General features: G+C 37.6%; 2 protein-coding genes across 2 annotated transcripts; both read left to right on the top strand.

The window, feature by feature from the left end:
* Positions 1–330: 330 nt before the first annotated feature.
* LOC104089622 (dnaJ protein ERDJ3A) lies at positions 331–5,962 on the top strand. The gene is made up of 7 exons (XM_009594560.3): positions 331–507; positions 1,799–1,854; positions 3,300–3,373; positions 3,743–4,263; positions 4,340–4,681; positions 4,810–5,160; positions 5,276–5,962. The coding sequence occupies exons 1-7, from the start codon at positions 418–420 to the stop codon at positions 5,561–5,563; spliced, it is 1,722 nt and encodes a 573-aa protein (XP_009592855.1). The 5' UTR covers positions 331–417; the 3' UTR covers positions 5,564–5,962.
* A 6,210-nt stretch (positions 5,963–12,172) lies between these two features.
* Positions 12,173–12,766, top strand: LOC138896076 (uncharacterized). The gene has a single exon (XM_070180854.1). It carries the CDS (start codon positions 12,173–12,175, stop codon positions 12,764–12,766), a length of 594 nt encoding a protein of 197 aa, XP_070036955.1.
* Positions 12,767–16,448: the final 3,682 nt, after the last annotated feature.

The raw sequence follows: 16,448 nt of genomic DNA, 5'->3' as shown, positions 1-16,448 counted from the left end.
TTTGTATCTTTCTTTATATTTTTTTTACCATATATAAGTTTATTAGAAATATCTCTGTTTGAAAATTGGAGAAAAGCAAGGAAAGCCTCTTGTTTCTTAACCCACAAATTTAATTTCAGAATATTAAATAAATTCAACTTATTCGCCCCACTCAAGCTAAAACAAAATAAGTTATAAACTACTTATGACAACAAATCAAAGAAATCTAAAATCCTATTGGCCAAAAGTCGTGGAGCCCCGTAATAAGTGCCACGTCATCTAAACAGCCGAATGATCTGGAACTTTCTCCTACCCAGCGAAATCTATTAAAACCAACTTCTCTTCTCTTCTCTATCTCATGTATCTCAATTGACTACTGATATTTGCTTAGGATTTCTGAACAAACAATTCGACCCGACAGATTATTTGGACCCGAATATGAAAACCCGACGAATTTCAATAACCATTGTTCTATGCGCATCGCTCTTTGTTCTCAACATTGAATCCAAAACGCTTGATCCTTATAAGGTATGTTCCCATCACCTTGTTCTTTTCTTTTGTGGATAAATTTATGTACTATTATCGTATGGCATGAATTAGGCCCGAATTTAGTGGAATTGATATAGAGGGTTTTGTGAGATTTGCACAAATAGGATCATTTCAGGCTATTAACTTTTGTCCCCACTTAAGTAAGTTTCCCACCCCGGGGGGGGGGGGTTGACGGGGGCATATCCGCATAAATTGCACCAGAGTTATGCCGGGCGGGACATAACTTGTTCAAGGTGATGAGTTATGACTGCTGGGCATAACTTTGGATGCCCCGCCCCGGCAAAAATTATGCCCTTTTGGCAAATTTTTTAAAAGTGGTAACGAAAATTAAACACCAGCCCTCAGAATAACCTACTTTTGCAAAATTTGGAGGATTTTTAGCTAATTGATCGAACATCCAGTGTAGGATTGAGGGTTAGTTAGATTAATTGAACATTAATAAATTTTAGCTGTTGAATGGTTCTCCTTGTTGCTGGAGCTTGAAAATTCATGTTCTTTTTTTTTTTGTTGCTTTTGAGACTGTTGGATTTTGAGGTCGCTGTAATTGGAGGTACTGCTGTTTTTTCATTAGTTCTAAACTATGGTGATTAAGTTTTCTTGGTGATTCTAAAAATTATTTTTATTTTTTTTCTGTTGGTTTTATCTGGGTTTTATTAGAATTACTCTTTGACTATTTTGTCTGTATTGGATAATGTCTAATTAAGAAATTGTATTCTGAAACCTAGGAAATAGAGTAAACGGAAAATTTTCCTTTTAAGGAGAGGGGAGGAGTGTATTATTGACTGATTTTGGAATTATACTAGTCTCTTTATTTTTCAAATTTTACTGATTAATAAAAACTTTAAATAAGAAAGAAAAAGGAGATAGATCAGTTATGCTGAGATTCATGATGGATTGGCTTTTCATTGTTAACTCAGATTTTGTAACCCCCTATTGCCTATAAAACACACAGATGTATAAGTGGCACAAGGACAATCAAATGCAAAAAGGAACCACATTACCAAACAGACGCCGTAAAAAGTTGGGCAATGTCACACGTACTTGAATCTGAAATAATCACTAAGTTGGTGCTCTCAAAATTGACATTGAATGCAAAAGGGTTGCTCCCCTCATGGTTATTGGGATTAAGTGAATATAGCCGAAATATTAGGCACTGCTAAGGATTTATTTACTTGGCGGTTCTTAATGCTAGAATAGTTTCATACTCCACGTATCCTTTTCGCAGTGATTACTTCATCTTCCATTTACTGAGAGGTTTGAATTTTTTCAGGTGCTCGGAGTTGATAAAAATGCAAGTCAGCGTGAGATCCAGAAAGCTTTTCACAAGTATGCTATATACAGGCTCGCCTTTTTTCTATCATTAATCTATCTTTGTTCTCTGCTTTTGCTGTTCTATTTTTAACTTGCTTCAGCATCCAGCGATCAACTTTCTCTTGGCCAAACTTTGTCATAACCGTATAAACTGTCATCCCGATGCCATGATTGATGTATCATGATAGGAATTAGCTTCCCTTGAGGATTTGTAGTGGTAATGAATATTTTCCAAGTACTTTTATTTGTGATTCGAACATTCACGTGTCTTAGAGTACTTTTACTTGGCCTTCAATTATAGTCATGTCTTACATGCTTTTGGGCTGAAACCTCACTTCTAACAAATGACCCCCCAAAAGAGTGCAGAATATCTCTAAATTACTGGGCTCTGAATGACAATAGAAAAGCAGGACTCTTCACAGCTTTAAGTTTACAGCCTTTCTAGAGATCCAGAATCTTCGGCCTGCAATTACTGGATGTTTTCATCATTAAGCTAAGAACTTTGATTGGAAATTGGAAACCGGTTATGTACTTGAGTTCAGGGCTGTCAAAGACAGAAAGTATAGAGAAGTACCACGGTCTGTTTGGCTTTAAATGGAAGCACAATTGAAATGAAAGGAAACCAAAAATATGGATGTAATTTAAGGAAAAACAATATGAAGACAAATATTTATTTAAATATAAGAATCGAAGTAACTAACTAAACGAAGTATATAGAGTGAAAAATCATGATTTCAAATTTAGCACCATTTTAAATTTCTGATTTAGATTTAAAGATTTAGTTTTAAGTTTGCATTAACTAGTTTTATTAGTGGTAAATCTTCAATTTATTATTCATTATTATGCTGTTAGTGATTAATGTATCGCTTTGCCAACTATATTTTTTTTTAAAGTGCTAGCCTCTTAAAGCAGAGGCTATAGAAATAAGGCTTATCCTTAGTTACTTGGTGCCTGCTCTAATCTGCCGAGTGAGCGAAGTGGAAGGCCACCTGAGCTTCACCTAGCTTCGTGGGTTAAGTGTACCTCAAACTAGCCTTTAATGGCATTGGTTGAGCATAGCTTGTTTTGCCCATGAAAACAAATTACCCTATATTGATTAATCTGATCTGAATGGTTTAACTACTTATTCTTGTCATTATCTTGGGATGGGACTATAAAATTTGAAAAGTATAGGCACATTTTGACAATTTTTCCATTGCCTCTTGACTATCAGCATACCGTAGATTACTGGTATTTTCTTTAGATTAGAATCCTGCAATATGAAATATGCAAGTATGCTCCTGGTTGATTAGATTCTATGGTTTTCAAGGTTAAACTTTGTCTGAAGTATCATACTTTTTCGAAAATCTGCTTGTCTTTATTTTGCTGATTTTTCACTTGTGGGTCTTCTCTGCTTTAGTTTTCTGGCAATGTAATTTTCTGTCCTTCTAATCTTCTCCTTTATCTCCCTCCCTTTTCAGGCTCTCACTCCAATACCATCCAGACAAGAACAAAAATAAGGGTGCACAAGAGAAATTTGCTGAGATTAATAACGGTATAGCAGCTTCTGATATCTATCTTCTTTTTCAGCACTCTCTGCCAATTAAAAGGGGGAGGGAAAGAAAGAATGAAAGAAATTATAGTTGACAAAATTAAAAGGATCACTTTGTTATTTTCTTTAAGTTCTTGCTAAATTTATCACTATAATCTTGAGATCCCAAGATGGCATTGTTTACTTTTCTTTTCGAAAGGTGCTTGGTAGGTTTTGATTTTAAATGCTGTCTTGATTAAAGGTTAAAAACAATTATAAATGAGCTCTCTTGATATGTGCAACTAGTTATAGTATGCACTTTCTCTGGGTGTTTGCTTGTATTGCTGATCAATGTTATTAACTAGCTGTATAATATGTCTTATCAATTTTCAGCTTATGACATTCTGTCTGATGAGGAGAAGAGGAAGAACTATGACCTATACGGAGATGAGAAAGGAGCTCCTGGATTTGACGCTGGCGGTGCTGGAGATCATGGTGGATATACATACTTCACAAGTGGTGGACCAGGACAAAGTGGGTTTAACTTCCGTCCAGGTGGTATGGGTGGACAAGGAGGTGCAAGGTCATTCTCTTTTTCCTTTGGTGGTCCTGGCAGCCAAAGCTCTTTCGGATTTGGTTTAGATGATATATTTTCCAACATGTTTGGGGGTGATATGGGAAGTGGGAATCAATTTGGGGGTTTTGGTGGCTTTGGTGGTTCGGGCAGGTCTCAGTCTAGAACCAGGAACTCTGCTAAGAGCATCCCCTCCATAAACTCGCAGATGTATAAGAAAGAAATATCTGATAAGGGAATGACTTGGCTGTTACTATCTCATACATCTACGTCAAGAGGTATCCAACATTATGAATCTGTTATTGGAGAAGTCGCAAGCTCACTGAAAGGGGCGATGAAGGTATGTGTTCTTTTGCTTTTATCATAATCCTTTTAGACATTACTGTATTTCCACTGATGTGTTTTTACTGTGACAGGTGGGAAGTCTTAACTGTGAAACTGATGCATCCTTTTGCAAGGGCCTTGGCATATATCCCCGCAATGCACCAAGATTGTTTGTGTATTCATTAAAATCAAGTGGAAATGGTGCTTTGGTGGAGTACAGTGATGATTTAGATGTGAAGAGGGTGAAAAGTTTTTGCCAAGAACATCTTCCTGGATTCTCGAAGCGAATAGACTTGGACCACTTTGATTTTGGTTCTCAGAGTATAGGAGGTTTACCTAAAGTGATGCTTCTCTCTACAAAGAAGGACACTCCGGTTATTTGGCGTGCTCTTAGTGGCTTGTATCGGGATCGTTTTGTCTTCTATGATGCACAGGTAGCGCCCCTTAATTTGTTAAAAGCTCTGATTAAACTTCTCGATATAAATAGTCAGAAAAATTGTAACTTAAATTTGGGATATGCACTTTTTTTTCCTTTCACTAATGCTTGTGTCTTGTTGAATAGGTTCGTGATGGTTCTGATCCTGCTGTCCAAAAGCTGGGAGTTAATGCTCTTCCTGCCATTGTTGGCTGGCTATCCAATGGGGAAAAGCATATAATTGAAACAGGAATTTCTGTAAAAGATATAAAGTCTGCTATTCAAGATCTAAGTGGTTTACTGGATACTTTTGAAAAGAAAAACAAGAAGGCAGCTTCACAGAGTAAAAGAGAGCAGAGTGAACCAGAGGCTAAACAAGTACCACTAATTACAGGTTCTAATTTCAATGAAATTTGCGGGGAGAAAACTCCTGTGTGTGTGATTGGTGTTTTCAGGTCATCTAAAACAAGGGAGAAGCTAGAAAAAGTTCTATTATCGGTAGGTCATCAACTGTATGGACTAGTTCAGTGATATATGATTCATATTTTCTCTGTTCTCTGGTACATAATAAAACTGATTTAGCTGTTCTGTGACCCCATGTTGCTGTTTTCAGGTTTCTCAAAAATCATTATTAAGGCGACAGCATGTAGCCTCAGGCTCAAGGGATTCAGTTACCTATGCTCTTCTGGATGGAGCAAAGCAGCAGTCTTTCTTGAATGCGTTTGATAGATCAGGATATAAATCATCAGACAAGCTCTTGCTCGCCTACAAGCCGCGAAAGGGTAAGTTTGCAGTTTTTGAGGGGGAAGTTACTACTGAAGAAGCAGAGAGTTTCATTAGCTCCGTTCTCAGTGGGGATGTACAATTTTCCAACACGAGACAGAAACCTATAGCAAAGTAGAAAATAGCAACTAACTTTAGTGTCAATAAAAAATACTGAGATCTGGAGCACATGTACAGCCAGTGCTTTGAGATAGCTCCTTTATTTTGGTTCTTTAAGCCCTTTTATCATGGGATGGTCTCTGCTGGGAAGAAGATTTTGCAGCAAGCTGATTAATCGTTGCGGGAGTGTGGTTCGTTTTCTTTTGATAAAAATGCACAGATAGCAGCATACAACTTACAGGGTGGCTTGTATGTTTTAGTACCATTTTTTTCATAGTCTAATTTCTTAATTTCTCATGTATAATCTTATATCAGACTAGTTAGACTTGTTACCTTGTCAAGGGATAAACTATCAATCATTTTCTGATTGTGTGTACATCAGGAGTAAAACATGTTTATACAGGTTTTTTAGACTTAACTCAAGAATCCATGAGAAAGATGACAGTTGAGGACGAAGGTCAGTGCCTAAAAAATCCTTACGGGTCTGTTTGGTAGGATGCATTAGAGAAAATAATGCATGCATTAGTTTTTGGTATTACTAATTCTTTGTTTGGTATAATTTTTCAACTTACGTAATAACTAATACAAGTATTAGTTATATAACTTATTTGGTATTATCCTATGCATAACATACTCCGCAAACTATAGTATTAGCAGTACCAAGGCTATTAATGCATGCATTAGCATGGTTAAAGACAAAATTGTTCTTGAAGTCCCTTAAAACAAAAGAATATGGGGGGTTTTTCTATAAACAACTATTTTTTTTTAAAATTATACATTGCATTTTAATTTTTAATACACCGCACCAAAACGGTAGATAAGAAATAATTTCTACATAACTAATGCTTGTATTATTAATTCATTCGTTACTAATCTCTACATTACTGATATACTTTATTCAACACTATTCTTATACACCCTACCAATCGACTCGACCACTTAATGTTTAACTTTATGCACTATGCCGTACAAAAGTGAAAATGATCGTCCTCATTGATCAGTTTTAATTTGAATAGATCTTTTTATATTTTATTTACCCGTGTTCTCCATTTTTCCAAACCATTTTCCTGTCTAAAAAGTCATATGACAAAACAGCGTCTGTTTTCAAAGGAGAAAGAAACTTGAAAACTTCTTAAAGCAAAGGTCTCCTTTCCACTTTTTGTACCTCCAATGAATTTCAATATAATGTGTACAGAATTAATGTTGTAGTAGCACTCGATATTCTGATAGCAATCAATTTCTTAGATTAGTCGCAAAAAATATCCAGAATTTCACTTATTTCTTAACCATAGTGCACACATCATCATTTTTACGTGTAAGTTGTAACTATGTATCGACTTTTCTAACATAAGTCCAAATCATTACTAGATACTGGCTGAACACATGCAGAGATACTTAAAATTGACATAATTTTTCATTTAGACATCTAAACTTAAGGGTGTTCCTATCGAGCACTTATACTACCCGAAATGTGTTCTAATTAGGCACTTCTCGCTGAATTGGCACATAGAGTGAGTTTCACCCAGGGGCGGCTTGTCCATAAAGCGGGTAAAGCAATTGCTTTAGGCCCCACATTTATGGGCCTCCCATTTTTTGGTTATATCTATATTATATTTATAAATTAAAAAAAATATAAAATGAAACGGAAAGTTTGAACACAAATTTGAGATAGTGGACCACAAGTCCACAACTTTCTCAAACAAAACTTTGTTGAGCAAAGTGAACACAAGCAGACAACGTGTGCACTGTACACTAATAGCTATGCCATTATATTATATGTTATACTTTGTTCTTACTCACAAAACTTTGTTGAGCAAAGTGAAGACAAGTAGACAATGTGTGCATTGTGCACTAATAGCTATGCCACTATATTATATTTTATATTTTGTTTTTACTCCATTTTTCAACGGTTCATTAATCACACTCCATTCTTCATTCTTCATTCTTCAATAGCCAAAGATCAAAGCTTTATTTTGGATCTTCAGACTTCAGAGTTCAGTGTATTGATTCAAGAAATAGCGGAGTGTTTTGTTTGTTCTATTTTCATGATTCAAGTCTTACAAGTTACAACAAGCATACTCGAACAAAAAATTTAATTTCATATCAAGCTATCCGTTTTTAAACCAGGTTCTATTATTCTATCTTTTATTATTTTCTCATCTAAAATTTAATATTTTGCTATTTATTCTATTTTTTTATTATTTTCTCATTTAAAATTTAATATTTTACTATTTAGTGTATTTTTAGATTATTTATTATTATTAGAAGATAAGTATGTCAAATAAAAAGTGTGAATCTGGTTATGAAAAACTCAAGAAAAGAAGAAGAATTCAAAATCTAATACAATCTCAAAAAGGTGCTCTTGACAAATTTTTATTGAATAATAAAAATCTTGAATCAGAAAAGTTGGGAGAGTGTTCTCTAGATGATCAAGTTAGTAATTCAGTTGAGTTAGATAATTCGAAAATTAATAACATTCAAGTAGAAAAAGAACAAGTAAGTGACAAGTCGGAAATAGATCCTCAAAATAATACATTGATGCTTATGAATGAAATAAATAATTCAACTCCTATAAATATATATGATCCTAGTCAATGGACTAATATATATACAAAGTTGAGAGATCTATTAGTAGAAAAGGGGCCAATCAGAATAATTGACACAAATTTTCCGAATGATACATTTTCAAGATATTTTTCTACTACACATTATATTCAAAAATTGGTGAATGGTGAAAGACATGATAGAAGATGGTTAGTTTATTCTAAAGACTTAGATAAAATATTTTGTTTTTGTTGTAAGTTATTTAGTTTGAGTTCCGAAACTTGTAGTAGTAAACTAGCTAGTGAAGGTAGTAATGATTGGAGAAATATTAGTACTAAGCTCAAAACTCATGAAACAATAAATGAACATATTATTAACATGACTGCATGGATTGATTTAGAAATAAGACTGCAAAAAGATAAAACAATCGATAAAGATGTTCAAGAACAAATCAATAGAGATAGAGAGCATGGAAAAAATATATTGTCAAGAATTATTGCCGTGATCAAAACTCTTGAAAAAAATAATTTAGCATTTAGAGGAAAAAATGAAAAGATATATCAAGAGAATAATGGAAATTTTTTAAGTTTAATTGAAATGATTTCAGAATTTGACCCTGTCATGCAAGAACATATTCGACGAATTAAGCATGATGAAATTCATAGTCATTACCTTGGGCATAGAATACAAAATGAATTGATAAACTTATTGACAAGTGAAATTAAGAATAAAATTATAAAAAAAACTATAGAAGCAAAATATTTCTCTATCATACTTGATTGCACTCCAGATACAAGTCATCAAGAACAAATGTCTTTTATACTGCGGAGTGTGGATATTTCGGCAACTCCAATAAAAATTAATGAATATTTTTTAGAATTTTTAAAAGTAGATGATACAAGCGGAAAAGGTCTTTTTGAAGTTATTGTAGATGAAATAAAAAATATTGGACTTGATATTGATAATTTAAGAGGGCAAAAATAGGATATGATAATAGTTTAATTGATATACTCAATCAAATAAAGAGACTTGTTTCTTTTCCAAATGCCTATATTGCTTATAGAATAATGTTAACAATTCCAGTTACCGTTGCTTCAGCGGAAAGAAGTTTTTCAAAATTAAAATTGATAAAATCGTACCTAAAATCAACAATATCTCAAGAGAGATTAAATGGGTTAGCTATATTGTCAATTGAGAAAGACTTATTAGGAGAAATTGATTATAAGAAAATTATTAGTAACTTTGCATCTAAAAAAGCTAGAAAAATTGACTTCAAATAATAATAAAAAAATTAAAACATTAAGGTCCCTCATTAAAATTTGGCTTTAGGCCCCAAAATACGTTGGGCCGCCCCTGACAGCTAATCAAATAATACATTAATTATAGAACATTTATTTTTTCTTATATGATCAAATCGAATATTCTAAATCTTATCAAGAACTTAATGTTAAGAATATCATTAGTGCTGCTAAACGGATAGATGTTTCTTTTTCTTCTTCTTTCACATCGTTCACTCTGTGAAATTTTGCTATATCTCCCTTTTTGTATAAGTTGTTTGGTAAATAATTCTCTTTTTATTTTTCTTGCAATTAGTCGACCTTTTAGATCACAATTTAATCCTTTATACGGTCGAAATCGAGCTCATGGTGCATCCTAAAGGACTGAAGATAAAAAGAGACATGACAATAAATGACTTAAGATCGACCCCGAGCCCGACTGGGTTAGAACCCGGGGGCAAGACGCATGCCTTCGAGAATATCGAGGCCGTGGTCCTGGAATCGGTCCTAGCCTCGAACGACCTCGAAGAAACATTGTTAGCATAGCCAACAGAAGATCGAAATATCCGTGACCGGCCGGATATTATGGCGGAATCTCGGCACATATCAATAAGGGACCGGCAATCAGTAAATCAAGAGATTTTTACCTTTTATAGAATTGTACCTAAAGCAGGACACCTCTACTATATAAAGAGGGTCTGATAATTCATAAAATATATTGTAACACGCACTCAAAAGCAATACATTATTATTTTCTCTTTAATCTCTTGTTCATCTGTATCTTGAGACCGATCGTGGTATATTCAACTCGAGGGTGATTGTTCCTTCAAGGCTGAAATTGTCCAATTCGTGTGGTTTGAATTTACTATGTCATTATTTATTCAATTGCAACTTAATTTATCACTTTGTGTCAAGTTAATCCGCGTATTCTTATAACTACTTACAAATTTAATAGTTATCCGATTTTGAGGGTAAACAATTTGGCGCCCACCGTGGAGCTAAGGATAATAGCGGCAATTTGATACAAATTACGATAACAAACCCCATTTTACACTTGTTCTTTGAAGTGTTTTTGATTCCAAGTTAAAATCTAAATGTCAAACCCACAGTCTGCTCCTCTAAACACGGACACAGAGTCCAGCCACCATGGCGAAAACAACAATGCAACACCCAGTAACGAGGTGCCCCCAGTCGATCTCGGTGGAATCCCGGTGGTGGACCCCATCGACGCCAGTTCGCATGTGGACATCGACACAAATCAAACTACCGACCCTGAAAACAGCGTACGCAGGGAAGTCCATTCAATTGCCCAGAATACACACAACGGCGAAAATGATGGGATCAACTTGCGAGTGATTTTCGAAATGTTACAGGCACAACAAACAGCGATAGTTCAGTTGCAGAACCAAGGTCGAGCACCGAGTAGGGCTGAGCCCGAGCCACCCTGGGAAGTCACCCGTAGAAATGAACCGATCACGGAAAGGACAAATTAAAATGAATCGGGGAGTAATTCCGAGATCATAAAAATGCTCGAATAGTTGACAAAACGGATAGAATCGGGGGAGAAAAAAATTGAAGCCAATGACAAAAAGGTGGAAACCTACAATTTCAGGGTCGACCAAATCCTAGGAGCACCCCCGATATTGAAGGGCCTGGATTGAAAAAAGTTTGTTTTGAAACCTTTTCCTCCGAGCGCAGCTCCGAAGCCGATCCCGATAAAAGTTCTGCATGACCGAAATTCCTAAGTACAACGGAATAACCGATCCGAATGAGCATGTGACCTCCTACACATGTGCCATCAAAGGAAATGACTTGGAGGATGACGAGATCGAGTCTGTTCTGCTGAAAAAGTTCGGGGAAACTTTATCCAAGGGTGCTATGATATGGTATCACAACCTACCTCCCAACTCTATTGACTTGTTTTCTTTGCTTGCATATTCATTCGTAAAAGAGCACGCCGGGGCTATCAAGGTCGAGACCAGGAAGTCGAACCTTTTCAAAGTAAAGTAGAGGGAAAATAAGATGCTTAGGGAATTTGTGTCCCGGTTTCAAATGGAACAGATAGACTTGCCTCTAGTCGCATCCGATTGGGCCGTTCAGACCTTCACCCAGGGACTCAATGCTCGAAGCTCGTTGGCATCATAACAGTTAAAGCAAAATCTGGTAAAATATCCGGCCGTCACTTGGGCCGACGTGCATAATCGGTATCAATCGAAAATCAGGGTCGGAGATGATCAACTCGGGGCCCCATCCGGGTCTGTTTATCCCGTCAGAGCAGTTGACAGAGTAGAAGAGACATTGATTATGAACCACGGTCGTACAGGTATCGGTACCATCCATACAATAGAGCCGAAGGGGCGGTGGATCCAGACGAAACCCCATAAAAAATGAAAGAAGAAGTAACCGAGGTCAAAATAGTCGGGGACTCATGAGCAAAAACGGCTTCGACAGGCCCATCGGGCCGAAGGAAGAACCGAGATTATCGGAGTACAACTTTAACGTCGTCGTCGCCGCCATCAGACATATCAGAGACACCAAATGGCCCCGGCCTTTACAGTCCGATCCAGCACAAACAGATCCTAACCTAATGTGCAAATATCATGGCACTCATGGTCACATGACATAAGATTGTCGACAGTTGAGAGAGGAAGTAGCCCGGCTATTCAATAACGAGCATCTCCGAGAGTTCCTGAGCGATCGAGCCAAGAACCACTCAGGAACAGAGATTATGGTAAATAGATAGAACATGAGGAACCTCAAAACGCCATCAACATGATCATCAGTGGGGTCGATGTTCCCTAGTGCCGATGCTGAAGCGTACCAAAGTATCTATCACAAGGGAAAAACGAACTCGGGATTATGTGCCGGAGGGAACCTTATCCTTCAATGACGAAGACGCTGAAGGGATCATGCAGCCCCACAATGATGCACTGGTAATATCAGTACTTATTGATAAATCTCGAGTTAAGCGTGTATTAATTGATCCAGGTACCTCAGACAACATCATTAGATCGAGGGCTGTGGAACAGCTCGGCATGCAAGATCAGATTGTGCCTGCAATCCGAGTCTTAAACGAGTTTAACATGGCGTGTGAGACCACTAAAGGGGAGATAACATTATCGGTGAACACTGTCGGGACCGTTCAGGAAGCCAAGTTCTATGTGATCGAAGGGGACATGAGGTACAATTCTTTGTTTGGGAGACTTTGGATTCACAACATGAGGGCGGTCCTCTCGACTCTACACCAAGTGTTGAAGTTCCCGACGCCGAAAGGAATAAAAACAGTTTACGGAGAACAACCGACCGCAAAAGAGATGTTTGCAGTCGACGAGGTGGTCCCGATATCCACACTTTTGACACCAAAGGAGCTGGGTCTGGTTACCAAGGGAGAAACCAAATAGCAATTACCGATGCCAACTCTGTCCCGACCGGAGAGGCAGGAGATGGGTAAGGACGACGACTAAGAGCTTCCCAGGTCTTTTGTAGCCCCCGATGATTCCTTTGCTACCAAATCAACGGTCATGGAACTGGAAAAAGTCGTATTGATCGAACGCTTTCCCGATCGAAAGGTATACCTGGGCATGGGATTAAATCCCGAGCTCAGGGAAAAACTCATTCAATTTCTTATAGCTAACGAAGATTGTTTTGCTTGGTCCCACCTTGATATGACAGGGATCCCACCGGAAATAACCACTCACAGGATGATCTTGGACCCTAAGTTCCACCCGATCAAGCAGAAGAGGAGGCCCCAGTCCGAGGTCAAACATGCCTTCATCAAGGACAATGTATCTAAACTCCTTAAAATAGGTTCTACCCGGGAGGTAAAATACCCGGACTGGTTAGCAAACATAGTAGTAGTCCCCCAAAAGGGGAACAAATTAAGAATGTATGTGGATTATAAAGATATGAATAAGGTGTGTCCCAAGGACTCCTTTCCTTTTCCTAACATCGATGGCATGATCGATGCAACGGTCGGCCACGAGATTCTCAGTTTTCTCGACGCTTATTCCGGGTACAACCAAATTCAGATGGACCTGGGTGATCAGGAAAAAACTTCCTTCATCACTAAGTATGACACCTACTGCTATAACGTGATGCCGTTCAGATTAAAAAACACCGGCGCCACTTACCAACGCCTAGTAAATCGAATGTTCGAAGAACAAATAGGAAAATCAATAGAGGTTTACATTGACGATATGTTGGTTAAGTCCTTGGGAGCAGAGGACCATTTAAAACATTTGCAGGAAACCTTCCGCATACTGAAGAAATATAATATGAAGCTGAAGCCGGAGAAATATGCGTTTGGAGTCGGGTCCGATAAATTCCTCTGATTCATGGTGTCCAATTGGAGGATCGAGATCAATCCCGATAAGATCAAGGCCATCGAAGATATCATTGTTATAGACAATGTGAAGGCCGTACAAAGGTTAACCGGACGCATAGCCTCCTTGGGACTATTTATCTCGAGGTCGTCCGATAAGAGCCACGTTTCATCTCACTGTTGAAGAAAAATAATAACTTTTCCTGGAATCTGGAATGCCAACAGGCCTTGGAGGAGCTCAAGCGATATCTATCGAGCTAGCCGCTGCTTCACACGCCGAAGGCAGACGAACAACTATACCTATACTTGGAAGTATCTGAGATAGAAGTAAGTGGAGTCCTGGTCCGAGAGGAGAAATGTACGCAATTTCCAATTTACTATGTTTGTAGGACCCTTGGCGAGGCTGAAACTAGGTACCCTCACCTATAAAAGCCGACGCTCTCTTTGCTAAGCGCCTATGGAAAGCTAAAACTATACTTCCAATGTCACCCCATATGTGCCATAACCACTTACCTCTTGAAGAATGTAATGCATAAACCCGAGCTCTTGGGACGGTTAGCCAAATGGGCTGTAGAGATCAGTGGATACGACATCGAATATCGGCCTCAGACCGTCATTAAGTCTCAAATTTTGACAGACTTTGTGGTCGATTTTACACCGGCCCTAATTTTCGAGGTTGAAAGAGAGTTGTTATTGAACTCGGGGACCTCTTCGGAAATCTGGACCCTTTTTACGGACGGTGCCTCAAATGCGAATGGGTCTGGACTTGGAGTTGTATTGAAACCACCCGTAGGTAATATAGTTAGACAATCTATCCGGACTGTAAAATTGACTTACAATGAAGCCGAGTACGAGGCTGTAAGGCCCCGTAAAATTTCGTAAAGGAATTTAAGGTTTTTTGGAGACGAGGTAGGCTTACGTGTTTGAGAATTGTAGAAATTCTTCGTGGCGAGCTTGCAAGCCGCGGCACAGACTTTTTGGGTTGAAGAATGCACTGAGAGTTGATGGAAATTTTTTTGAAAGAGAAAGCGATTCTGCGGTCATATTTACGACCACAGAATAGGTTTGCGGGCCGCATAACCATCGCATAGTTGAGCAGAGAGTTGTTGAATTTTGAAAGTTATTTTGCACCCATTCTGCGGTCGCATAATTCATTCTGCAACCGCATAAGTGGTTTGCGGACCGCAGAACGGTCGCAGACCTGACCAGTGCAACCCCATTCTGGACATCAGTTTTGCGGTCCATTTTGCGGACCACATACCTGTTATGCGGTCCATTCTGGGACCGCAGACCTGAGTTCAGATGGTCCATTTTCTGATTTTTATAACCCGACTCTATTTTGATAAATAGCCTTTGGTGCTTATTTTGGGGCGACCAACTGATGATTTTAGAGAGAGGTAAGAGTATTTTAGATAGAAGGAGGAAACCTAACATTCTAATCATCCATTCTTGCCCTAATCTTCAAGAATCAAGGAAGCCAATCACAAGATCTTTATCTAAGAGGTAAGGTTCTAACCATAGTCTTCAATTTCGAATTTGGGGTGGAATGTGGTTACTGAAAGTATGAATCTTAGGTGTGGGAGAGTTATTTATCTATGCATGTACCCTCAAGGGTTGTGGAAAGATCATTGACCTAGTATGGGTGAACTCTTAGTGTTGAGTTGGTTATGGGTGAAGGAAATCTTGTAAAAGGACCTTGTAACAAATTTGCACACATAGTATTTGATAAAATGCTTAAATAAGCTGGACCATGAACTTCTTCCTAATTTGTGTTCAATTTTTCTATATCTCTAAAAATATCAAAATGGCTGGGATTTTCGGAACATTGTAGTAAAGTAAAAGGCTCGAAGCAAGGTATGTTGGCTAAACTTCTCTCCTAGAATTGAATCCCATGATGTTCTTGTAAGTCCCGAGTTACTCTTTACAAATTGATTATTTCGAATAAACCTTGTGTCCAAAAGATATATGCTCAATATGTATTCCAAATGTTCGTATTATGTTATGTGCTATTTGAAAATGTGTTCGAATCATGGGTTGCATATCTAATTGTTACACCATCAAGTCGCAGCCCAAATGAAATATATTATGCCAAATTGTGTAAGAAATCTCAATGTGCTTAATATTCGTACCCACTCACATGTGGACTTAAAGTCTTGAATAGAAATGCTTTACTGTTGATGATCCGTAATGATGTTTGAAAGTGAATGAAGCGAGTATGAGATGTAGAAATGTGACCACCGTGCCAAGAATGAGAATTACATTTGTGGCCAATAGTGCCAATGAAATGAAAGAATGTGTGAAACATTATGAGATGAGTTTTGACTCCTTTATATAATAATGTCATTAATGTCCTATGATCACTGTGACTAGTACAAGTAAGTGGTAGTATGAACATGAACTGTGGCCGTTGCCAAAACGAGAATCATGAACTTAGCTAGTGACCCAAGATGACAAAGAGGTATATAATGAGGTGTAAAAGAGATGTCCTATGCTAAATGATGATGAACCTTAAGGAAAGAAATTGGGTCTATGTACCATTGAAATCTACTTAATGATTGGTCATGCATGTGTTAATGTAAGGAGCTATATTTCTCCATGATGAGCATGAACATGAAGTGTTCCAATGATCCGGGAACTTACGACCTTAAAAGTAGCATTAGTCATGTCACTTGAGTTTATATATAGTTATGTGCATAATGATGTGTTATGAACCTTATGGACGGTCTATGAAACGCATATGTGTATTATGTTATGAATCCTAT

This window comes from Nicotiana tomentosiformis, chromosome 7, assembly GCF_000390325.3.
Source record: "Nicotiana tomentosiformis chromosome 7, ASM39032v3, whole genome shotgun sequence".
Taxonomy (NCBI): domain Eukaryota; kingdom Viridiplantae; phylum Streptophyta; class Magnoliopsida; order Solanales; family Solanaceae; genus Nicotiana; species Nicotiana tomentosiformis.
Note: the sequence above shows the minus strand (reverse complement) of the source record. Positions and strands in the feature narration are given on the sequence as shown.

Excerpts from the sequence above, each read along its gene's own strand:
- LOC104089622 (XM_009594560.3), top strand. The coding sequence starts at position 418 with ATGAAAACCCGACGAATTTCAATAACCATTGTTCTATGCGCATCGCTC. Across the intron at positions 3,374-3,742 it reads ATTTGCTGAGATTAATAACG|CTTATGACATTCTGTCTGAT; the intron begins GTATAGCAGCTT and ends ATCAATTTTCAG. Across the intron at positions 4,682-4,809 it reads TTGTCTTCTATGATGCACAG|GTTCGTGATGGTTCTGATCC; the intron begins GTAGCGCCCCTT and ends CTTGTTGAATAG.
- LOC138896076 (XM_070180854.1), top strand. The coding sequence starts at position 12,173 with ATGCTGAAGCGTACCAAAGTATCTATCACAAGGGAAAAACGAACTCGG.